Source organism: Diadema antillarum, unplaced genomic scaffold (assembly GCF_040938485.1).
Source record: "Diadema antillarum isolate AM-2024a unplaced genomic scaffold, OU_Dant_1.0 seq00000462_RagTag, whole genome shotgun sequence".
NCBI lineage: Eukaryota > Metazoa > Echinodermata > Echinoidea > Diadematoida > Diadematidae > Diadema > Diadema antillarum.
In genome coordinates, this window is record NW_027271433.1 from 501,379 (window position 1) to 528,597 (window position 27,219).

General features: G+C 39.3%; 1 protein-coding gene across 1 annotated transcript; it reads right to left on the reverse strand.

The window, feature by feature from the left end:
* LOC139733174 (nonsense-mediated mRNA decay factor SMG8-like) lies at window positions 1-26,629 on the reverse strand. The gene is made up of 23 exons (XM_071644016.1): window positions 26,433-26,629; window positions 24,453-24,570; window positions 23,093-23,149; window positions 21,939-22,061; window positions 21,279-21,362; window positions 20,681-20,748; window positions 20,287-20,398; window positions 19,717-19,773; window positions 19,200-19,288; window positions 18,358-18,482; window positions 17,045-17,223; window positions 15,924-16,063; window positions 15,127-15,214; window positions 14,396-14,551; window positions 13,452-13,598; window positions 11,933-12,103; window positions 11,800-11,839; window positions 10,421-10,585; window positions 8,090-8,233; window positions 6,512-6,664; window positions 4,699-4,879; window positions 2,610-2,792; window positions 1-131 (listed from the first exon to the last, which is right to left on the reverse strand). Exons 1-23 carry the CDS (start codon window positions 26,627-26,629, stop codon window positions 14-16), a joined length of 2,895 nt encoding a protein of 964 aa, XP_071500117.1. The 3' UTR covers window positions 1-13.
* Between the last annotated feature and the right edge of the window lie 590 nt (window positions 26,630-27,219).

Consider the following 27,219-nt stretch of genomic DNA (forward strand, 5'->3'; position numbering starts at 1 on the left):
CTCGAGATTCTGCTCATGACTGTGGTGGCTGGAGGGTGACCAGGAAGAGTCCCTTGAGGAGCTTGGCTCCGGGCGTCGGTTGGTTGTCTGTCGGAGGCATCACAGCACCCGCCTCACTCATGTACACAAATCTAGTATTGAGGGCTTACGTTAAGGATGACAAGGTCTTGAAGTTATGATTTAATAAATGCAATAGTTGGAAATAAAGTGTACCATCACTGATGTGACAGCATGGCTTGAACCTTTACTACTGCGTTTTGTTAACTGACTGGCACATCTGCTCGAATGCTTTTTTGCTGATTGGCATAAATGCCTGGATACTCATTGCCAATGAAAAGATATAACTTAATTCTCCTAGTCATCAATAGCCTTCCACTTCGACTGAGGCACAGTATTTATGTTCAGACGGTGATCCTTAACTCTGATAAGCTTTGTTGTATGGACACATATAGAAGTTAAGGGGATAAGAGCTTAATCTTGAAGTTAGCTTAACTTGAAGTTACAGATCACTGTCTGAATGTACATTGTAACTAATGCTACCCAAATGCTTGCAGACACAAATGGGAACCATATGGGAAATACTGCAGAAGTACTGAAGTAGTTGATGGACCAGGGATTATAACACGTACAAACATAAAGTAGAAAGATATTATTCAGAGGGGGAAGGCTCAGGTTTGAGTTTCTTCAGTTTGTCTCCCTCTACAAATGAAAATTTGTTAAGATGGCAACTGCTGATCTGTAAATTAACAAACATGTTGGAAAAAAGGAACCAGTGGGACTCGAACCTGTCATTTACTGCTTTCCGGGCAGCGACACTACCACCAGGCTGTCCCTGGTTGCCGGCAGTGACACGATGAACATGGAACAAATACCCAAGCTCCAAGATAAATAATATTTTTCTTTCATTTATCCTATGCCTTGTCCGCCTTGGACTACTTAACATAACAATGTCGGAATCTCGGAGCTTGGGTATTTGTTCCATGTTCATCGTGTCACTGCCGGCAACCAGGGACAGCCTGGTGGTAGTGTCGCTGCCCGGAAAGCAGTAGATGACAGGTTCGAGTCCCACTGGTTCCTTTTTTCCGACATGTTTGTTAATTTACAGATCAGCAGTTGCCATCTTAACAAGTTTTCATTTGTAGAGGGAGACAAACTGAAGAAACTCAAACCTGAGCCTTCACCCCTCTGAATAATATCTTTCTTTCATTTATCCTATGCCTTGTCCGCCTTGGACTACTTAACATAACAATGTCAGAATCTCGGAGCTTGGGTATTTGTTCCATGTTCATCGTGTCACTGCCGGCAACCAGGGACAGCCTGGTTGTAGTGTCGCTGCCCGGAAAGCAGTAAATGACAGGTTCGAGTCCCACTGGTTCCTTTTTTCCGACATGTTTGTTAATTTACAGACCAGCAGTTGCGATCTTAACAAATTTTCATTTGTAGAGGGAGACAAACTGAAGAAACTCAAACCTGAAACGTAAACTACTTGAAAGAAATTAATTCCGAAGTATAACTGGAATCCAACCTAAAAAATTCCCTCACAAAAGAAAGTATGTAATCTGTCACAGTGAACAGCAATCATTTCCATCGAAATGTTAACAGTTACAGTTATATCTGAACACAGAATCTATTTCTTGACAGTTTATTTTCTAAATTTTGCTTGATTAAAATTCCCACTGGGATGAAAAAACAAATCACCATTTCTTCAGACACACCAGAGGTATGAGAAATACATTTTTTAACAATGCCCAGACAAAATGCTTGTTCCCTTTCTACCAAGACAAACAAGAACCAAGCAATTACTTTGTTGTTTGTTTTTTCCAAAAAACAGAGTAAAAAAAGTTTTCATCAAGTTTGTAAGATCTGTAATTGTATTCATAACAAGTTGTTCCCTTTCTCTGATGAAACTTAAATGTTGTGTAATTTCCCTTGATGCATGTGTATATCACTGAGGGACAAAGACATTGTATGTTCATAAATTTAGGACAAAAGAAACAACAAATATTCATATGATATTCATATTTTCAGTTATTTATCAGTTTATCTGTAATATTAATTCATCTTTAATTCAATGAATCAATATTTTTTTTTTCATGAATGTAATCTTTATTTGTACACATATCTATTCATTTGTCTCTTCATTTATTATTGCATGTTTATATATATGGATTCATTTATCTGATTACTATATATTAAATGGGTTAGTCAAATACCGGTTAGTGATTGGCTAAACACAGTCACGTGATGGAGGCACATTGGTTATGTTCGCCCATGGGCAGAACATTTTTGTAATGTTCTCCCATGGGAAAACATTTTCATGTAAGAAATGACAAACGATACTAAACGATTGAACGATCATATTTTTCACGCAATCGATAGGATAAATTTGCCTATTCCATACAATGTGAAAAAGCAGATGACCGATTATTGTAATGCGTACGAAAGTGTGATTTGACTAACCCATATAATATAACAGATGATGACTTTTGTAGTCGGGAACATGTACCAAATGTTCCCTCCCCCGCCTGTCATCATCTATATAATGTTGACTGTATCTTTGATGACTGACAGCTGTATTAATATGAAGATGTTGTGATGTACAAGGATACGGATAGCGCAGCACCCACATGCTGCTGGCGGACAGCGTGACACCAACCTCTCCCGGCAGGGGGTAGAAGATTGGGGTGGGGTGCGGACCAGGGCGGACCTTGGGGTTGAGTTTGATGAAGACTGGTCCAGGTGGTGTCACCACAAACGTGCGAATCAACTGGCCAAGTGGTGGCTTATTAGATCTGCATATTTACAATCACAAATGTCTCAACAATTCAATCAGCACTACTGTGCTAATGTCAAAACAGAAATCATCAAAGCTGTTTTACTGATCTCTTGGTGACAATTTGTACATTTGCATTCGTATTGATTCATTTGCTTTATACCTTTGAGTTATCATTCTGTCAAATCTCACTCCTATAATGTAGATGCTGTAGGAAAATTGTGACTGGTATCGAATCTATGCACAAATAAAGCACTTTCTTATTGTTACTGCTACCATTTCAATTATTTTCATCATTATTAAAGTGCACTCCCATTATATCAAACACTGTTATAACAAAATTCCGGTTACAACGAAGTAAAAATTCAGGCCCCAACACTATCAGCTCTATGATCTTTTATTGTTTATTTGTTCGGTTATAACGAAATTTCGATATAACGAAAGAAAATTGTCAGTCTCAAGGACTTCATCATAACGGGAGTCCACTGTATTTGTTATATTAAAGTGTGATCATTATTCCTATACCACTGCACATAATTACATATCAAGGGCATGGTAATCAATATCTGGAGGCTCGGTCACACTGCCCAAATGTCGCGTAAACGCATGAATCACGTAAGAAATTTGCGTGCTTGTCCATCGAGAATTTGACCATTTTCGCTGATTTACGCGATGAAAATCACCAATGAATTGCGCAAGAACTATACAGAAAGATCACGCAAAACATGGGTTTGATGTGCACCCCTCGACAGCGGGAATTGGCCTGACGGGATATGATAAAATGGCCGTTTTAATATAGCGCCAATCATACGTGAGTTGTTAGTGATACATCAGTGATTCATCAGTATTTCATAAGTATTACATGCGCTTATTTATTTTTTTCAGTGATTTTCAGTGATTCGTAGGTGTTATAAGCGCGAAACATACGTCATATATGTCTGCTAATCGTCAGTGGAAAGTCGTCGGTGAACGCGATAGTGGCAACATTTTGGCGAACGATCACTGATATTCCAAACATATTTCGCGCATTGTTCACTGAAGAGCTACGCAAACTACGCAAAAATTACGTAAAACAGCGCAATACGAAGCCGAGTTTTGACCTGCTCAAAACTTGGAATCGCGTAAAGCGCCAATCTGGCGCACATCAGCGGACAACTACGAAGGTTCCACGTCAGACAAACTCATGAAATGCGCAAACCGCGAATGTATCGCGTAAGGCTCAAATTTTTTAATGTGGTTCATGCGTCTACGTGACTTTTGGGCCTTGGTCAGTGGCTCAAAACTCGGCTTTGCGTAAAAGTTAACGCAGTATTGCGCTGTTTTACGTAATTTTTGCATAGTTTGCGTCGTTCTTACGCGGAAAATGCATGAAATATGTGTGAAATATCAGTGATCGTTCGCGAAAATGTTGCCGCTATCGCGTTCATGCGCAAATAATGCGTGATTCATATGCAGTTCATTAGTGATAATGCGCAGATTATGCATGGTTTACCGTGGACCTCAGTCATCGCGCACAACCACGTATTCGCCCTATTTGGGACCTTTGCGTGCCTATGCGCTGAAAGTGCGCGGTTTGTTAGTGATTTTGGCATGATCTTTCCGTAGTTTGTGGGCAATTCATTGGTGATTTTCATCGCGTAAATCAGCGAAAATTCTCGACGGACAAGCACGCACAACCAAATTTCTTGCATGATTCATGCGTTTACGCGACTTTTGGGCAGTGTGACCGAGCCCTTATGAAGATATGTCATTTGCTGTAATCCCATATCGACTGTGGTGTGTGGGAGGGGTGTGGTACGACAAGGCACATCTTTGGAGCACAAAGTATGGAACACACTCAAACTTCATACACCAATCATTCAGAAAACAACAGTAGCAGGTTCATGTTGTGAAGTTGACCACCACTAATAGGCCTTCATTCCTACCTGCACGGACACGGGAAGTAGAGAGGTACATCAGAGGTCACAAGCTTGTTTCCACTCTCCTTGGGCCCTCCAGACCCGGATGGGACCTTGACCACTTTGTCTGGCCCAGAGCAAATGAAGCGATGACCCCTTGGGCATTCATACTCATTGCCGATGTACGCTCGCAGGCCGTCACTCCCATCTTCAGAAGCACAATGGAAAAATGAAATGAGTCATTTATGATGATCATGACTGGTTCAATATCTTGAGAGTTAAAGGGATCATATACTGTAGTTTTGGTTGAGACCTAACTTAACCTGTTGAGGACGAGTCCCGAGTATACTCGGGCAGGTGTCTGTGGAAAATCAGCACGTCCTCAAAAGGTTATTTAAAGGTTTCTAACATTTCTGGTGAGATAATGAAAAACCTCATATGAGATATGAGAGAGCATGTAAGTCTAAGAGGAATTTCAATGTTTATCAGATGAAAATTGGCTTTGAAATGGCTGAGATATCCAAAACAGAGTGATATTAATAAAAGGTGGGACCCCAACTTTTATTACGATTGCTTCGTTTTACTTTGTTTTTGGATATCTCAGCAGTTCCAAAACTGATTTTCATCAAATAAATTTTGAATTCCCCTTAGAATGGTATGCTCTGTACTATTTCTTAAGTGGTTTCTTGGTATCTCGCAAAAGTTCACAGCCCAATCCTCATCTCCATCAATACTATACCATCCCTTTAAGACTCTTGTGGGGCCACAATGCATTAAAAATATCATACTGTGTGTATATACTAAAGTACTTCATCACTTTCCAATTGACAAACATATCATTGTGCAAGGTACTTAGCATATATTCTTCATTAATTTCCACTCATTATAATGGACTATCTAAATACACAAACAAACCTTCTTTTCTTTTCTTTTTTTTTCTTTTTTTTTTTTTTGGGGGGGGGGGGGGTATGAAATACAAGTACATTAAAAACAAGACATAAGAATATGGAGTTTCTTTGCGTAATTGCCCAGAGAGCAACTTTCATTTTGCTACAAACTTCATAGGATTATGTGCTTCATGGCTGCCACTCTCTGAGTAACACCTAAACAGGAAATTTGGCATTGCTCACATGCTACTCTACCACTCATAGACCTTTCATTTCATACCATATATGGTGGAGAGAACATCCTGCCTTCATACATAGCAGAGGACATGCCTCTGTACAACCACATATAAAGTAAAAAGAATGAATGAAAAAAAAAAAACTCCTTTGAAATATCTGAATTACTCAGCATCTAAATAGTCTATTTGCCTTCCCATACCTTACATCTTAAACAGAGTTGGTGGTCAGATACTATGGTTTTTCTACTGAATTGATCTTGGTACGCTGCCCACTGCAGTACATTAGGAAACTACAATAAGCACAGGCTTACTACAAACGCATTGCTTGTCAGCAAATACGTGCACCGAAGCATACGCCAGTTGGTAACACTCAACTCTAGTCAAGCGAGATTCTTCAATTACATGTGTGCTGTGTAGAAAGCTTTACACAATGAGTAACAGGGAATACCAGCCAAGCACAATTATACATGATTGAGATGCAAATACAATGCTTGGAATCAAGCAGGGCAAACCTCCCACCAGGTTTGAGCAGTCAGAAACTAACAGTAAATTATTTCTCGTTCCCCACAAGCTGCGAGATATGTACAGATACGAGCTCCTATGTCCTTTTTACTATACTCGGTGCAAACATGTGAACAAATATGGCCACGCCTATAACAATCAGGATTGTCAGTCTTGAACACTAGAGACAGCATAAGGTATCTGCAAATTACATACCTTTTTTGTCCCTGCCACGCCCGCCTTTCTTGGAGGTGGACACCGTCTCACTGGGCGAGGGCCAGTGTGAGTCAAGGACCGCACCTTTTGGTATCGGGATGTCCCAAGGTAACAAGTGCTTGCTCTCACGCAGGAAACTGCGCTGGTCAAGACCTACAATAGAGCATACAATGGACAACACATTTAATATAAATATGGTGTAATTGCTCTCATCTCTGAAGAAGTACACAAAAATATGGAAGCAAGGAGATTTTCATAACACTCAAATATTTCATTGAAAGAGAATTTCAGCTCCATTAATTGGAAATCCTTTAATAGGAACATATCATGCCGACCATTATTTTGAGGTTCTCATGCTTTGTAGATGATCATATACAAAAGTACAAGTGAAAATATTGTAAAGAGGAACAAAAGAGCCCATCTTAATTGTAAAGATACCACAAGATAAAAATAGATGAGCTTTGTATGATAGCTTTTTACAGCACAACCAGGAGTTTTTTCCCTCTTAACCTGTTGAGGACGGTTTGATTTTGCTACAACACGCATTTCCCATATATACTTGCCCGAGTATACTCGGGACTCGTCCTCAACAGGTTAACACTGCACTGTCAAAATTGGGATCATCCTCCTCTTCCTTATCATCACCACAGTGAACTTCAGAATCATGTTACTATCATCCATCTAGCCAAATCATCATCATCACTATCACCATTATCACTACAATCACCTCATGATGAGGATACTGATGATGCAAAGGATGATGAAGATGGTGATGATTACAAACATCATCACCATCATCATCATCACCATCATAATCACTATCACTTAACCATCGTCACCATCTCAAAAGTCAACCAATCATCATGACTGTCCTCCTCCTAGTCCTCCTCCTCCTCACCATCATCATCATCATCATTAACCATCATCACCATCATCACCATCATCATCATCATGATTGTCCTCCTCCTCCTCCTCCTCACCATCATCATCATCATTACCATCATCACCATCATCACCATCATGATTGTCCTCCTCCTCCTCCTCCTCCTCCTCACCATCATCATCATCATCATCATCATCATCATCACCATCATCACCATCATCATCATCATCATTGTCCTCCTCCTCCTCCTCCTCACCATCATCATCATCATCATCACCATCACCACCATCATCACCATCATCATCATCATCATCATCATCACCATCATCACCATCATCATCATCATCATTGTCCTCCTCCTCCTCCTCCTCACCATCATCATCATCATCATCACCATCACCACCATCATCACCATCATCATCATCATCATCACCATCACCACCATCATCACCATCATCACCATCATCATCATCATCATCATCACCATCACCACCATCATCACCATCATCACCATCATCACCATCATCATCAACAACAACATCACGAACACTTTCCCATCATTAAGATCACCAACAACAAAACTATTCAAGTAATAATAATGACCACCATCATTACCATCAGCCAAAACAAGCTATTATCATATGATTACCTCTTTATGCCATCACACCCTATCATTAGCACACCAGAGGGCTCACCTTTGCTGGGATGGTAGAGGGATGATGGCCCCAGACAGATCAGCGACCAAGAAGAAAAAGCTGGCAGCATACCACGAGGAGACGTGCTACACAGCATGCCCTGGAGTGGGCTGCTAAACTGACTGCCGCTGCCATCTACATCATCTGAAAAGCATACGGTGTATATTAAAAATGTACTATACAGTATATCCAAAAAAAGAATTACAATCGGATTTTTGCATCGATAACTTCCAATGTGATTAATCTGTCTGAATGCTATTTCAGGATCTAAAAATATAACATCTTTCCTATATTTTGCAGAAAACCCCATTCAATTTGGTTAAGTGGTAACAGAGAAATGTGAATCGTTGTTAAGCATGTCGTGGATGTGATCCTTCCATGTTTAGCACTTGGATGCTCTTGGAACTGCATATTAATGTGTGAACACAATGGACAGAACTTGGAGGGAAAAGATTCCAGACATGCTCTACAAAAATCTTCATATCTCTTTGACCACTGAAGCAAATCAGATGGGGTTTTCTGCAAGACGTGGGTAATAAGTTATACAGGGGAAACTCGGTATAACGAACACTGCTATAACGAGATATCGGTTATAACGACGAAATTTTCCCGGTCCCAAATTTCCTTCCATACAAGTCTATGTAAAATGCTACTCTTATAGCGAGATCGGCTATAACGAAATAACTGCTATAACGAGATACATTTTGTGACTTCCAAACAAAGAAAAACATAGTCGATCAAACCTGCTATAGTGAGGTAAAGCAAAATGCCATGGTAAGGCTTTACTTCGCCTGTGCTATCATCTTCCGAGATTGTAAAACTTGATGCGCCAATAACTGTCTTGTACACACATAATCATTTTCTTCAGTGCACTCCAGCTAGCACTGCATGTTGTACGTGTAAGTGTGTGTGTGCGTGCACACTGATACATGCAGAAAATGTGGTGGGACGGCCATATGTATACATGACATCATCATGACGTTTAGCAGGTGTGAGGCAATCTGATGTTGTGATTGGCCTTCTACGTAGGGAATTCCCCATGTTCACACACACGCAGTCATAATGTACATACAGAATGTGTCACATACACACACAGCATTGTCCAGACCATATTCAAGCTTTCCACACAACACACACCCATAAGATAACCACATACCAATCCACAGACGATCTTGATACAATCACAAGCTATATAAATTTACAAATTCAAACATCTACAATTAATAAGAAACACATTCTTGATATTGGATTTCCTTGGCGAAAAACATCTTCTTACCCATAAAGGTGAGTAATTCCCTCACACACAATATCACATTATCAGTATTGATTGAAATATAATGGGTAGTCCCACATGTGCAAATTAATGTCTTTATGTTGTGCCTTCTTTTATGCCTACTGATATAACGAGATATCGGCTATAACGAGGAAAATGACTCGGTCCCGAACATCTCGTTATATCGAGTTTCCACTGTAGTTTCATACCCTGAAATTGTATTTGGATTGATTCACTATTTTTAAAGTTATCATTGCGGAGGGTCCAGTTGTAATTTTTTTTTTTACATATGGTATACTGTAAAACTAGAAACATTCGCTGCATTGCTGCATAAAACTGTCGTGTATTGCCACTGGCATTCAATGCACTGTATATCAAGCAAACTGATAAACCTTTTGGGTGCACTTTTAATAATCTAATAGCAAATCTTGCCTCCTCATGAAATTTGCAAAAGTTTCATGCCCATAATAAATTCTTGTTCTACAGTAGCTCTTACATCCATGTAACATATCATATCAATGGGAAGTATTCCATTGTGATACAGTTAATCTTCTTTTTAAAGTGGGCCAGTTCATATACCCAGCAAACACTATTCAAAATTTTATTCTTTTGTTTCAAAAGAACCCAATAATGCTGCCCACTTAAACTGAAAATCTTCAAGGGAGCTGTAAACACACATTGTCTAAAGCCCGCCGCACTCTGTACGACTCACAACTATAGGACTGACAGACTTTGGATCCGAAACAAATCACAATAGCCTCAGCTTGTTTATTTCAGATCCAAAGTCTTTCAGATCCAAAGTCTGTCAGTCATAGAGTCATGAGTCGGATAGTGTGCAGCGAGCTTAACCTGTTGAGGATGGACTGATTTTGCTACAACACTCATTTCCCATAGACACCTGCACGAGTATACTTGGGCCTCATCCTCAATGGGTTAAGACATTTTGCTCTGAATCTAGTATTGAAGATACTGTCATGAACGATCCACCTTTCAATCATTTAAAAAAAAAAAATTGGATTAAACTGTTACAGGAGAATTTTCAGTATGACTACTCTTACCTGTCTCTTCCTTGGTACTGACATCGTCTTGATGCTCTCCACTCAGCACATCAGAACTCTCGGCGGTGTGCGGAATGGCCTGGCCAGTAGGAAGGAAGCCATCGGCAGCAGACTGACCAAGGCTATGGTCAGGGGTCATGATCCCAGATTCACTTCCCTTCATGTCTTTTTGAAAAAGAGAGAAGAGAAATAGGACATGGAGGATTCTGAATACATACAGTGTAGCATTTGAAAAAGAGACCATTTATAGGACAAGTTCACCTTCATACACACAAGGATTGAGAGAATGCAGCAATATTAGTAGAACACTTCTGTGAAAGTTTGACGAAAATCTGACAATCAGTTCAAAAGTGTGTTTTTGTTGTTGTTGTTGTTGTTGTTGTTGTTTTTGAAGTTTTGAGTTTTTGAAGTTTTAATGCGGCCATCGCTGGATGAGAAGACTACTACAGCTTGTGATGTCACAGGCATAGAATGATTTTCTTTTTAAATATAAGGAAAATTCAACATATTTTTACTTTTCTCGCACAATAAAAGAGCACCCTTAACATACATCAGTAGCGAGTCGAGTGAATGTAAACTTTTTTTCAAAAAATTAAATTTTGTGGAATGCTCCTTGTATTATCCTTATATTGTTCTACGCATGTGACATCATACACTGTAGTAGTCTTCTCATCCAGCAGTGACTGCACCCAAACTTTACAAATTCATAACTTCTTAATGGATTGTCTGATTTTCCTCCAACTTTCACTGATGTGTTCTACTGATTTTGCTGCAATCATTCAATCCACATGTATGAGGGTGAACTTGTCCTTTAAACATTTTACTACAAGCTGTTGTGACACAGTGGATGAGAATACAACCTATCAATCATGAGGTCTGTGGTTCAAGTCCCCTGAGAGCAGCTTTTGTGCCCCTAGGCAGGCACTCTATCCTCATTGCCTAGTCTTGCACAGGGAACGTATAGCCATAGGTCTCATGGTTGTTTGCTTACAAACCATCGTTGTTTCCTGAGCAGCAGTTCAAAGCAAATCATAACACCAACAAGAAAAACCAAAATCATGATGCAATGGCTGCAAAGACATGTGGCCACCATAGACATGTTGGTGGCCCATTTCAATTAATCACAAAATTTCTACAACTGTCACCAGAAGTGCATCCCATACATACATAAATGCTAAAGGTTGTGAGGTGTCACTGATTCTCTTATATCCAAAATAAATGAGTGAAATCAAATGACTTGTTTTATATTCTACAGTGTAATCAGTACAGTTGGTCTCAGGAAAGAGACAGACAGAGAGAGAAAGTGTGAATGAGAAATAGAGAAGAATATACATGTATTTACATCTGATCTGTCTGGAGAAGGTTTGTACACTTCATACCTGTGCTAAACTTGATCTTCTCCACTGCTTTCATGGACAGGTCTTCCTGGAGTCCGGCCTCTTCCATTTTCTCCATCTCCTCCTCTTCCTCTTCCTCTTCTTCTTCATCTTCTGCCTCATCCCTCTCATCAATATCATCATCATCATCATCCTTTCCTCTAGACTCCTGAGCCTCCTCCTCCTCTTCTCGTGTTACCTCTGATGGTCGTCTTGACGGAGATGGAATGTAGACAGGAAACTTGATGTGGCGCAGGTCCTTACAGCATTTCTCTTCCAGCTCTTCAAAGAAGTCCAGATTGGCAACCTGTGGGAGAGAGAGCAAGTGTCCAAATTAAAGGGATCGCACAGTTTTGGTTGAGACCTAATTTCAGGTTTCTAACATCTTTTGGTGAGATAATGAGAAACCTCTTATGAAATATGAAAGAGCATGTAATTTCACGAGGAATTCAACGTCTATTTGATGAAAATTGGTTTTGAAATGGCTGAGATATTCAAAACAAAGCGATTCTAATAAGTGTGGGACCCACACTTTATTACGATCGCTTTGTTTTACTTTGTTTTTTTATGTTTCCAGTCATTCCAAACCCGATTTTCATCAAATAAACTTTGAATTCTTCTTAAAATGGTATGCTCTGTACTATTTCATAAGTGTTTTCTTGGTATCTCGCAAAAACTTAAAAGCCCAATTCTTATCTCCACCAATACTGTACCATCCCTTTAAGGTGACTCACTTCTGATGAGATGCTCCTGAGATTTGCTTGAAGTAACCAGACAAAATCAAAGTGACATTCACGCAGATGATAAAGAAAGCATGCAAATAGATTGACAGATCACTCACCAAAGAACAATGACAAATACTGTAAAACCAGAAATGTTTGCATGCATTTTAATTTTGCGAATTTCGTGAGAACCAAGATTTGCAAAATTAAAATGTATATGAAAGTTATTCAAATTTCATGAATTTCTTCCGTCGAGATGTTTTCATTGCAACTGATTGACAAATTGCCCTACAGCGACGTAAATAAGCACTGAATTCAATTCAGCGCTTATTTACGTCGATGTAGGGCAATTTGTCAATCAGTTGCAATGAAAACATCTCGACGGAAGAAATTCATGAAATTTGAATAACTAAGCAGTACCCGCTGCATGCTGTAAGGATTAGAACCAACACTTGCTTTCGGGCGAAAGCTCGGTGGTCTAGTGGAGATGACGCCTGTCCGGTGATCAGGAGGTCGTAGGTTCGAATCCTGCTCGAATATGTACGCCCATGATTTTTTATCATGGCTACTACTAAAACACTGATCAATTCAGTGCTTATTTACGTCGATGTAGGGCAATTTGTCAATCAGTTGCAATATATGAAAGTTCTTCTACACTATAGGCCTATGCATTAAATGCCAGTGGCACTTTGCGAAAATTTCATGCCACAAAAGACTGTTGGCTCCAATTCACGCAAATATCTTGCTTTACAGTAGGTCTGCATACTAACCCGTTTTTCTACTGTCCTGCCCTGTCCGTTGGACCAGTATGTACACACTTTTTCCATTTTTTACCAGTCCATTCCTGAAAAAGTTACTGGTCCGACAGTGATTTTTACTGGTCAGGGACTGTCGGACCAGTGCCAGTGTGCAGCGTTGTTCACCATAACCAACCTTTAAATCAAAAGGGTCCTCCCTCGTGCCAGACGATCTGCCACAGTTGCAGGCACAGGGTGTCTGATTGTTGTTGGTGTGGGGGGTGCGGGTCAGCACCACATCTTTGGGCATGTCCAACTCGGGATCAGTGGGGAGGAGGTGAAGCTGAAAAGCAAACAACAAAAATTGTGAACGAGGGTTTGATTTAGACAGATGACATATTTTTTCAATCCTGATACACTAAATGTACGATGTACGCATCAACAGTCAAGGGGAGAAAGAGCTGCTGGTAATCTAACATTCAATGAGCAGATCATCAACGTAGAACCAAAGACCTAAATAAATAAGTAACAAACAAACGAACATATGGATGGATGGATGGATGGATGGATGGATGGATGGACGAACGGATGAATGAATGAATGAATGAATGAATGAATGAATGAATAAATAAATAAATAAATAAATAAATAAATAAGCCACTAAATCACCTAAAATATCCGAAACAAATCTCCTGTCAACACATCCTAACATTCAAGCCAGCAAGCACACCTTTCCAGCACTTCTACAGGTTGCTGTTTCCATGCACATGATATGCCCAAACATTTCAAGCACTGTGCATTAGTGCCACTCCAGCCTCAAACTGATATTTGCTCTTCGACACTGTGTCGTTCATACCTCCACAAAAAAGTTTTACTTAATTTCTTGCTCTAAAGTTTGATTGTTGGGTCATAGACACTTAGAGCAATTTGTAGATACATTGTACCTTAATACTTCATTGATCTATTGATGGGACTCGGGGCTAAAAGTGGTACCTGTCTACTTTTTATTAAAGAGTTCTATGAATGCATCAATGACATCCATGGATCCTCTACTTCCTTCACCAGTATCAATCCCTTTCTTGATCATAACAAAGAATCTACTGTGTTTAATATGGTCCTGAATATTGAAGTACCCTCTACCTTGTGAATGCAGTGATGTCCCGTGAGGCTGACCACCTCACAGAGCTGGCGGCCGCTCTGCCAGAATCTCTCACACTCTTCCTGTAGCTGTAAGGCAAAGGTCTCATAGGCAGGACCTCGGGCATGCTGAGAGTAAGTGTGCATGGCCTGCATTAGCTGAATAATCAAAGAAAAAGTAATACCAAAATCAACATGACATGTATTTACATATATTGGACTATGAATTGTGTGTCACAATTTTGATGCTACCACACACAGATTGCTATGTATGGAACTGTAGCACACAGATTGCTATGTATGGAACTTTATATCTTTTCATGTACATAAATGGTAACACAAGACGAGCTGGTAGCACAATCACTTCATTCAAACCTGGAAACATAGTATATCACACGTTCTTAATATGACATATTTAACGGCAAGATGATAGGAAGCACATGCAAGGAGATAGAATTTACTGTAAACCAGAAATATTTGAGGCATGAAATGTTCACAAATTGGAGCAATCATTCTTTTTCATGGCATGAAATTCTTTTAATAGCGTATTGCCACTGGCATTCAATGCACAGTGTAGACAAGAACTTTCGCATGCATCTTAATTCACGAATCCATGCTCCTCGTGAAATTCACCAAAATGTCATACCCATCACACGACATAATGCTCACAGCACACTTGGTGTGGGAAATAAAAATTTAAAAATGTGTAGAAATCACAGAAGTGATGTGGTTACCTTATTCCTGTGAACAGTGCTAGTGTAATGAGATGAAGCCGTTTCCTGATACATCCTATTGGCCATGGGTAAAATCTTTTTACACCGCCTGGAAAGAATAAACAACAATAGGAATTGCAAGTGACACCAAGAACTATATGAAGACAAGAATATAGGATCTGCAGAGAAAAATTCTGAAAAGCAACTCCCCCATCAAGTATAAAGTACTGCTGGAGAAGGCAAGCAGCATCAGAATTCATTGTAGATTCATTCACACATTAAATGTTACAGTTACACTCTTTATGCACAGAAAGAGGACATTACAAGGAGGATTATTCTTGAATAAAGTGTCAACAGACAAGAAATAATTCACTGCTGTCTCATGCACAAGGTTAGTAAAGTTTTACAGTTAACATTATGCATTAGATACACCTGCATGCATTCAAATATCTCCATACTAGACAATTGCCACTTCTATATCACTTGATGATCACAACTGACTGGAAAATTTAATGAATTTGAATAATTACGCAGTACCCGCTGCATGCTATAAGGATTAGAACCAGCAACTTGCTGTCGGGCAGAAGCTCAGTGGACTAGTGGAGATGACGCCTGTCTGGAGATCAGGAGGTCATAGGTTTGACTCCTGCTCGAGTACATACGCCCATGATTTCTTTATTCATGGCTACTACTAAAACAATGATCAATTCAGTGCTTATTTACGTCGATGTAGGGCAATTTGTCAATCAGTTGCAATAATTAAAAACATCTCGAAGGAAGAATTTCATGAACTTGAACAATTGGGAAAGATTCCTTACATCTCAGAGAAGCGTAGATCTTGGTCCAGAGTGGTCTGGAGATAAGCCAGGGAAGCCGTCTGCTTGGGGTCATCTGATGGATTCACGAACACATCGTAGAGCGAGGTGGCTACATCTATCCACGTCTTCAGTGTAGGGTACTGGACAGTCAAAAAAAAGGGATAGAGATAGAAACGGTAGACAGAATAACAATACAATGATGAAGAGAAAGAAGTATATGTTGTTAATGCAAAAGTTACAGAAGTAGTTGTAGTGTTGCTGTTCATCCTTTGATTTGAAGATGACCATTTTCTATATCAAAAAACCAAAAATTTAGCAACAGTTATTTGCAAATATCAACTTTTACAGTACTGATGAGTTGGGGCAAAGAGAAAAATAAAGTGTTTACTGTGAGCGTTGTGGTGAAGTGGATAAAGCTCTACAAGAGGGAGTCCCAGGTTCATATCAAGAATTTACAAGTGTCACAACCACAGTACTACTACAACTTCTGTTATATTAGTGATTATAGTAACCCTACGAAGAACTAACTGGCCTCTCAAATAAATCTGTAGGGAGTTTGAGGTCGAAGTTGGTTCTTGAGACTTGTCTGCCTGGAGAGTTATGATTGAAAGTGGAGCAAAGGATGCTGAAGTGGGGAGGACCTTCAACACACACAAAAAAAAAAAAAAAAAAAAAAAAACACACAGAGCAAAAGGTCCACATTCTCACAAGCTGCTTCACCAACTGAATCTGACCCACACATGAAAAACTGATACCTAGCAATGCTGGGAAATAATAATAATGGTATGATCCCCCTGGAAGAGTACACCCAAACATATTTGTTATAGTTGGCACACTATCATAGTTTGCTTTTTAATTTCTGTATGCTTTTTGAGGCTGAACAACACAGAAGGGATGATAACACAACATAGACAAACTGACTACTGATAAATGAAACTCAGAGTGACTTCATTTCATTTGTAAATGAAATATACTGCCTTCAGTGTTATAATTTCACACAGGAAATCTCCTAAAACAAAGACTATTCACAATGAGGGGGATATCTTTTGAGAGGGGAAATGTAAAAGTGCTCATTGTACTCTGCAAAAAAAGTGACAAGCTTGCAAGGTGATTAAACAAACCTCAAAATGAGCGATCGTTGCACCCCGAAAACTGTCATCGAACCCTTTCTTGGCAAGAATCAGGTTGGCATGCTGGTCGACAAAGGAACGAAGAGTGTCCTTGTTCTTCTCAGTCAGAGAAGGCATGCTGTCCACTGTGATGGGCATGACGAATGGCCGACTCTCATCTCTCGGGGATCCTGCAGTTGAATTAAAATAAATTGAGTTTACTTCCTCATCATGGGGCAGAACACACTGATAAGAAAAGCTGGTTTCTATTGGGGTCCATATACAGAAATATCACTAAGATGAAAAGAATGTATAGAGCTAGAATATGAACAAATATCATTTACACAACATATAAATGCATAATACAATACACTAAAAAAGGGGTCTAGGGCAATTACCCCCTGGGCAATTACCCCGGACCCTTCCCCTGACCCTAATCCTAATCCTAATCCTGAATCTAATCCTTACCCTAACCCAAACTCCTAACCCTAAACCTAACCCTAACCCTAATCTTTACTCTAACCTTCCCACTAACCGGTATTTAGCCAGGGGGTAATTGCCCTCTGGGGGTAATTGCCCAGATACGCTAAAAAAAGGCACAGACTAAAAACTAAAAGATATATAACACATTAAAAAAAAAGGATTGCAAGTAAATGGAGTAACCTTTAACAAATGGAGAATTCAAAGTAATCACACAATACAAACCTTTCAAAAATAAGCATAAAAAGTAAAAAATGCTTTAATAAAACCCTTCTTACACCAGATATGATTTTACAACTATCAACAACATAATCCTAAAAACACACTAAACAAAGTTATCTAGATTATCCTTTTGTTCCAAAAAAAGAGTGAAGTGTATTAAGTTATGTTTGGTCGAAAAAATTTTAAATAAATCTAAATTCAATGTATCATAAGAATTACATTGATGGCCTTTGATAGGCACCTGTTAGATAGATAACTGTAATTACAGTATTCACATCGAACACAAAATGTTTAAGAATGACATGCAAAGAGCGCATTAAGAGTATGAATGAAAATGGAACTGAAAGCTAGAAAACTAAAAGTGCTTGCATCAGGACAGAAATATGTTGTTATCTATTTCATATCCACAGAAATGTCTTTTGGATATATGTGTATATGTTGGAGAAAAAGTGCTATTAAGAGCATCAAAAAGTTCACATTTCAAGTTTCCTACATATCCATCAATCATGTCTTGAAAATGAGAGAACATATCTTGCAGAGTAAGCTCTCATTTGCTGTTGTTTTCTTGACTGATTTCCTTTTTAATCCAAACTAGTCAAGAATTGAGCCCAAAGCCTCCTCACCTCTGGTTTCACTGATAATTTGGTATGACTTGATGAGTTCGTGGACGGGGTCCTTGAGTTCGTTGTCCCGATTCAGGATGTGGACGAAACCCTGGTTGAGAGGAATGCTGAAGAGACAGTGGGACCTGCAACGAAAGCAATACATCCAAGAATCTTTAGCTTTTCTGTGTGCACCAACATGAATCCCTAAAGCCCGCTGCACACTATACGATCCGACCGGTCATACGACCTTAAGACTGGAAGTGTGACGTCACAGTCCTGCCAGTTTCCAGTCGTACGACTGGGTCTTAGCGCCAGTCGAAGAGATTTGACATGTTGAATTTCTACGACCGGTTGTGGGCTTTCAGCCAATCCAGATACAGTAAAATGCAAGCGCACGCAGTGCGCACTGTGTGCGCTTTAATTCTCATTGGTAAAACGTACTGAAGACAGAACAGTCGTAAGCCTACTCGTAAGGTCTGATCGTATAGTGTGCGTTGATGGGTCGTACGACTGGGTCTTATGGTCCTAAGGTCGTATAGTCGTGAGTCGTGTAGTGTGCGGCGGGCTTTAGCCTTTTCATCAGAAACGAGTATTCCAACCATCTAGACTTGATTGTGTTGTAAAGCTAGTGTGTCCATTCAGATGTAGTAATGAAGTATAAGTACAGTTGAAAGGCCAATATGAAACAACAGGGATTAGGGGGATTTGGGAAACGATGAAATAATTTTGAAGGGTAACACTGCATGGCAGGACAAAAAAAAAAAGTTTGAATAATTTTGAAGAGTTAACTGCATTATAGGGAAACAGAAATGCTAAAAAGATGTTAACATACATACTGCATCATTCTTTGTCCAACTCACATATTGTTTGTCAAGATGTGGGTTTTCCGGAAGATTCTGTAGATCTGATCTTCCAGATGTAGCTGCAGAACCTTACGTGGAGATTTCTTCTGTAAGAGAAACACAGATACAAATCATAGAACAGCATTATGCATCCATCATCAAACTCTGGACCAGAGCCTTGGATTAGCTTTTAACAGTGGTACTAGCAGGTGCATAAAATTGCAATTTGTAGATTATATATTGCAATAATGAAGAACATAACAAAACTTTTGTTACAGTATTCCTTCTCAGAAAAAAGGAAGCTAGTATGGAAATGAAATATATTCAAAAGTGACAAGTCATGGCTGATTATGAAGAAATTATATAACAATGCATGGCACGTAGCTTATGTGAAAAAGGGTATCTCATACAATGACACACAGTAAAAAATTGGTAGGCATTCACTTGCGGCTTACAGAAGAATAATGCCTCCAGCATATATCAGTGCCAAGGCATAAACAGGCATTGTACAGACAACCGTTTTACTTTGACTGACCTTGCCCTTTGCTTCATTTCCTTTTTCATCTGGGTTGGAGTATCGCGTGAGATCATTCTATAACAAATAAATAGAGTATACTAAGAGTAAAACGGAGACATTTCAAGTGCAATCTTAAGGCACGTTCAAGCTTCATAAGTGATACAGTTTATAACTTTTGACAGCTTAAAAACTTACATAAATGAAATTTTAACTCATTTGATGCACATACACTACACGTATTAAAGGCACAAAATGGACCCGTTCATCGACATACCTGTACATATGTATACAGACCTGAATGAAGCTGTTGCAATTGTTGTTTGATTACAAGACAGAAAATCAGAAATCAATATCACATATTGTAGGTAAGGTACAGCTGTACCATGCATTAATCATATTTTATCACATTGAGCTTTGATATCAATGTTTGAGATTCACTTTTGATATCAAAGTATAAACACAACATCTACTGCAAGGGTTCAAGTCTGTTGGACTACAAAGTTAACCCATGCCTACAAGAATTGTGTAAGGACTGTGAGAGGTCTGTGAGCATTGAAGGCTCTGGCAAGCCGAGGGTTAAAGCCTCACCTGTTGACAGATGAAGAGTAGCCTAGGGGTGCACATCCTCCCTGAAGTCTGCCACTGACGGCTGAGGGAGTGACTCTTGAGACTCGCACTCAGGTGAGGGGTCAACTTCTCTCTGAGCAGCCAAGAAAATGATTTGCAGGTGAAGTCAATAACTCATGGAAAACAGGATAAAAGAAAAACAGGATAAAATCTGGCAAAGAAGATTAAAACAAAACCAAAGAAGCATATGCTATGAAACAATCAACCAAACAACCAACCACACTCTGAATCCTGTATACCCCCTTCACACTTTGTTGATGATGACATATCAAATGGTGTTCCCTTGTACAAGGAGATCATTTTGTTTGGCGTGCTATTCATGCTTCATCACTTGGCCAGGCATCTGTTGTCTCACCTTGTGGCTTGCAGAGCTCTGAACAACTTGACATAACTGGTGTCAAACACAGCTCTTGGGTGGAACACCTAACCAGACAGACAAAGACAAACAGACGCAAGTAAAAAGGAGAGAAAGAGTCAAAGAACTGTGCAAAATGCCATGCATTGAAAATTGCTATTGCCACATATCACAGGAACATCACTGCTCTTATCTTCTTCAAAAATTATGATCTATGGACTGCCCACATGATTTGAAATATTGATGATTTGATTATCATTTCCAAAATAGCCTTGGATTTAAACTTAAACAACAGTGCCATGATAAGTTAAAAACAAACGGTTGATTGAACAAAAAGCTAAATTATGTATCAAATTAGTGGAAGTTAAATGTGGGAAGAGACTATCAAATATGACTGGCACATGTATTTAAATAGAAATGTTTACATGTCTTGGTTTAAATTATAATGTTCATGCAGTAGATGTAGGATCCTGACAAAGTTGAACGGTGAATGACAGTGTCAACTGATGAACTGATGAACCATTCAGAACAGCGAAATATGAACTGGAGATGACACAGTATAGTAAAGTCATGCTCTGTTTCTATGCTGTAAACTCACAATCAAGATATGGCAGACAGTAAACAGGAAGAGCATCAGTCTAGCGTGGTGACCTTCGTGACCTTTCCAGTATGCATGACATTCCTGAAGGAAAAAAAAAAAGTCACAGAGTGAGCACAAAGTATAGAAAGATCATTGAAAGCCAACACAATGCACTGCTTGAACTGGGGGCTGATATTCAGAGAGAACGAAATGTAGCAAATGGGATATCATGTGTTATTTGAAGTAATGCGGCATATCAAATATACTGCAGTCAAACAGATACATAGTACATATACAGTGAACAATTAGAACATAATTTAGATCCTTGAGAGCAGTCTAATTACAAGAATGACCATGAATATATGGCTTCCTTGCTCTTGGTAATTTATAGAGCAAAACCCATAAAAAAAAGAAAAACTACTCTACAGACAAAAAGAAGAAACACAAAACTAAAACAAAACAAAACAAAGATATCATTGTCAGTGGTCAAGTTGAAATCTTGATTTTAAGGTGAAATTCCCAGTAATTGGTATAATTTAGTATCATTTGCAGAAGAATTGTTCACGGAAAGTGAGAAAAACAAACATTAAAACAAGAAACGCAATGTTCAGTAGAAGATTTGTAAATGCCATGCAATGTACAACCTGTATGGTTGGTTGTTTTCACAGGAGAACTTACGGCAGGAGAGCTGTGCTGAGGCAAGTTCCGGCACAAGTGAGCCAGCTGAGATGCATCGTAGACCGACACCAAGTGTAGGTACAGGGTCCGATTGGCCTTGTCGTAGTGCGACTCCACATGGCACTGTTATTAAACACAGCATGTATTTTAGGACGACAGTAACATGTGTGCTTGTGTAGCATACTTAAACAAAATGTAATCATATCAGTCACAAATTATTCTTCTTCATCTGGACAAAGTCTTTGTGTTTACCTACATCTATTTTCCAAAGATTGTTATGTGCCGACGTACATGTATGTGTGTAATATGTGACCCGCTACAACAAAAGGATCCGAAAGTCGGGGGAGGACAATTTTCTGAAAATGGCATGACATTATTCCCTTACTCTTCTACTTTAATTTCATATATAGCACAACTCACAAAAGTTCTCGGTTGCGGAGATATCGATGATTTTATTAGCGCATGTCAAGTGGTTGTGGAAATCAGAGTTTCGAGAAAAACGCCTCCAAAGTTCTCCTTCCGATGCTATCATAATTAAGGGGAGGCGAGACAGTTTTCACCGCTTGACAATAGAAGGTGTGCTCCTAGCGACTTCCGCGATGTTCATTCAAGCTTAGCGCCAGCGGTCTATGCACGAACAATCAGTAATCAGGATGCCACGCACTGACCAATAAGATCATTCCCTCGTTGCTAGGGGCGGAGTCCAGCTGCGGCGCTAAATCCAAATCTTCGGACACAATTCTGTTACGTTGAAAGTCGCAAAATCATGGCCCAGAAAAACGCTGATTTCTTGCCTTTCCTTTGATCATTAGGCTTCGAAATTTCGGCAGATGATAGACAAAACATTATACTACAAAATTATGTCAAAAGCAGAAATCCGATTGTTTTGACCAATTTTGATGATGTGAATTCAAACTCGATTTTGTCGGCTCAGCTCTCAGCGACTTTAGGATCCTTTTGTTGTAGCGGGTCACATATTTTCTTCTGCTTTCCCATACGTTACAAACATTATCCATGATCACATTGACACATTTGAATGAATTATTTTAATATTTATTTATCTATTTATTCATTTTACATTTTGCACATAGCAGATGATTAGAATACCGTGGGGGGGGGGGGGGTAGAAGGTAATTAATCAATAGTGTACTTACACTGTCTGTGGGAGAGCCATCAGGATTCTTTGGAAAATGCTGAAATATATTTTGTGACTAAAGAGAAGGGAAATACAAGGCAGCATGGGTTTTAATTGAAGCAAAATATATCCTCACAAAATATAATTCAGACACTCAGGCACATGTACAAAAATGAGATGTTTTACAGTGTATGTTGACCAAACATTCAATGTAATGTTGCATTCTTGCATTCTAACAGATTCTTTTTTTACACATAGGTCAACTCATATAAAAATCTGGAAAAACAGAAATCGAAGGAAAAAGAAAAGATGTCAAAAGGATTACAACATAGTGACAGAATAAAACATTAATTGTGCACCAGGTACTACTAAACACTATATCATTGCCAGGATCGGAGGTCATGTCCAGAATATTCTATTTCATGTGTTCAGAAGAATCAATGATGATTCGTGATACATGGTGTAAATGGTGTTAATTGTTTGTCTCACTATCAACTCTCTCTCAAATCACTTAGTACATGTATCTATAGGCCCTGCTTTAGCATTGACAATCAAGCATTTTTTTATTACCAAATTACCAAGATTTGAGAACAAAGTTTACATCCAGAAAAAAATTCTAACTCATGTGAACTAACAAAGCTATAAAAGTAATTCATAAATACCTCAAACGATCATTGAAAAGACATATTTGTTGTTGGTAATTTTGCAGCTCTGATCTTTTATTACTGAAAGTGAAGGTCATCACTAACTTCATTGTTCTCTGTGATTTTACGACAAAAAAGACATCTACCAGCAGTAAACATTTGTGTGTGGGTCAATGGGCGACTAATGGAGCCATGGCATCATCACATAGTCTCATGTAATTTGCATGGTGACACAACATTTGCTCCTGCAACAATTGCTCCGGTCTTATTTTCTACAAGGATTTAGGGTAAGGGTAAGGGATAGGGTTGTGATAGGTTTTTAGGTTTAGTTTGATGTGAGGACTAGGATTAGGGCTAGGGTTCTGTATGAGGGTAGAATTTATGGTTGGCTCAGCGCGCAGATATTTCAAGGGAGCAGTTGTTGTGGGAACATATATCATGCAACCAATTTGTATACATGTGGATGCTACATACATCAAAGTTTTGTGAAAAAAAAAAACATGCCAAATCTAGAAAACAAAGCAAACACAACAGAAACATATACACACAACTTTTTTTTTTCTTATATTAAGATTGATGTTTATAAAACCTCATTCACACTGTTTGTTTGATTTTTTTTTTTAATCTGAAAACAATTTTAATATGGTGTGGACTTGAACTTAGTGTGACCCATGATTAGATTTTGTTCTACCAAACACAAAGAAGCTTGCTACAATGAAAGGACATGTTTATTACCTCAAATACATTGCTGTCAAAAAGCTTGTTGAGAAGAAGGCCCTTGGACTGTGACCCAGAGGCACCTTTCCCAAAGACGCCAATGACGCAAATATTGTCCAAGTTTTTACCGGTGGCCCTGGGGAGATTTATACAGCAGATAATCAAAATACTCCATGTACGACACTAGAACTATAATGGTGCAACTTTTAATAGCGACTTTACCCTTGCATCAGAATGAAAAATAAAGCAAAAAAAAAGAGAGCAAAAAACAAACAAAAACCTCTGCCATCTTGTGTCCATAATGCGTTTTGTGTGAATGTTTGTGTATTATATGAATCAAAGCATGCCACCCATAATTTAACCATATAATGCTGTCCAAAATTCAACCGCCAATTACATGTGAAACCCATGCTTTTCGCTCTGTTGAATTTTGGCACGGGAGGTTGAACCTTGGTGCAGGTTTTTAATACTGCGTATACAATATGTCATGCATACACGGACATTCACACACATGCATTCCACTAGCTGTACCTTCAACATTCAGTAAATTCAAGAAATGAGAACACAGAGTATTAAAATGAAAAATTAATTAAACATCTCAAACCTATTAATCTATGTACTAATAACCTGCACCAAGGTTCGACCTCCGATGCCAAAACTAAACCGCACGCAAAAGCATAGGTTTTACACATACACTGTAGGCGCTGGTCAAATACTTGATGGCGTTATGCATTCTTACCGGTAATATGGATGGGTTGCTTATACCACAATACACTGTAATACTACCATAGCTACTGTACTGTATCTGCTTGTCTGATAGTGATATTCACTTGACTTGCCAACAATTTCTAGATGGAAGGAAAAAAGAAAACAGACAAGGCTTAATACAGATTCATAATTATTATTGGTCAAAATCTACATTGATGGTTGAAGCACTTTGTTAGGTCACTTGATTGGGCTTGGCTTGGTTGGATTTGCAAGTAGGCCCTACTACGTTTACTAGCCCTACTGTGGATGGTACTTTGTTGAGCTCAGCATCCTCAATCACACAAATTCAGTTTTACTCCACATCACAGGGTATAGCGAGGTACCCGCACCTCGTCAGGGGCCCGAATACCGTCACCCCGCTTAAAATTGTTTTAAGCGCACTAAACAAAAATTTATGCCCGGGACTGTGTTCAGTATGCTTGAAAATTGGCAGGGCCAAGCAAATTTTGGTGAAAACCGAACAGTTTTTCGCGAAAATCGGAAATTTTAATCGGAATAGGACCCTACGTGTTATAAGTATCACCACTGTTCCCGCACGCATCTTTTACGTGTATGTCTATGGGAGCATCACGGTCACCCGCACTCGTCTTTTACGTGCTTTGTCTATGGGAGCGCGGGTGACGAGTTGCGGGCCCCCTTCCTTAGCGCACAGCTATTTCGCATCGTTCGCGTTTGACGACGATAGCTGCTAATTTTCGATATCGATCAGTGAGCTTGTGATTCCATTGGAATTTTCAGTATTTTTCCTGTATGTGAGTTGGATTTCAAAGAATTTCAGTGGCGAAATGTGATTCAAATATGCGCAAACATTAACTATGACGAGGTGCGGGTCACCCAGTCCCAAGTATACATCACGACATGTAGTTTGAAGACACTGAGAGTGAGATAAGTCAGAAAGACCAGGGTTTATAAACTTATTAAAGATTGGTCGTGGTCCCATATCCATACGGGCATTGTATCAGTAATTTGTATTCAAATTGGTCATATCGCCCATCGGCATCGGCGTTGATCGGCAATCGTGCACTTGACTCTGTTAATAAAATTAGAAGGCTAGGCCTACTACTGGCAAGATTTTACTAAAGTTTAGAGCTCTGCAGTCTGCCAATCTGAATATTTTCTGCCTCGAGACAGCAGCAGCCGCAGAGCATCTTCGAGCTTCCTGCGCTTGCTTAGACGAGGGGTTTACCCTAACGCCACCCAATCAACGGCACAAACACAACATCATCTCACCCTGCAGTGCCCGACGAACTACACTTGTCCACAGCCCGGCCCTGTACTTCTCCGCCCGCTACTCGAGTAGCAGCGGGCGAACTCGTCGGATGCACTTGGAACGCTGAAACTAAGAGACATGTCACATCAATTCTCTGGTCCAAAAAGAATTTTACAAACCTCAACTGATGTATAAATGATGGGCCAAGGTCATCCATTCTCGAGTTTTACCCTCAGTACTTGCTACGATGCCTAATCTTGCCTTTCTGAACATTCATTCATTCATTCATTCCGCTCTTCGCTTCTTATTGATCTTCCCTCCGCTGTGATATGGGACGCGAAAAAAAGCTTCACGATCAGCAAAGTATGGGAAGCCACGAGGGCAACAATTTACAATGTACAAGTACCCGCATATGAAAAGTGAAACTTTTTGATACTGGCAACCAGTGGCGAATATAATTACATTGTATAACCCGTTGACTAATGATCCTTTAGATGTGTTGCTTCCTCCCTTCTTTCTTTGCCCTTTTCAGTATCTAAATTTATTTAAAATATTCTTATGTCATTGAACTTGTAAAACATGCTTATTTATGGTTTACAATTACCTTGACTCTCTAGCTCTTGGGGAATTTTAGTGTCTCTCCAATCTCTCACCTTACGGTACTCACTCAAACCTGCCCAATCTACAGCCCTTTCGCGCTATCCATGTATCTATCCAGAGGAGAGATGAAAACGTACACATAAACGTGTATAACTGTTTATACAATCACATTTACATTAGAGAATTGTTTCTCAACCTTCTTCAAAC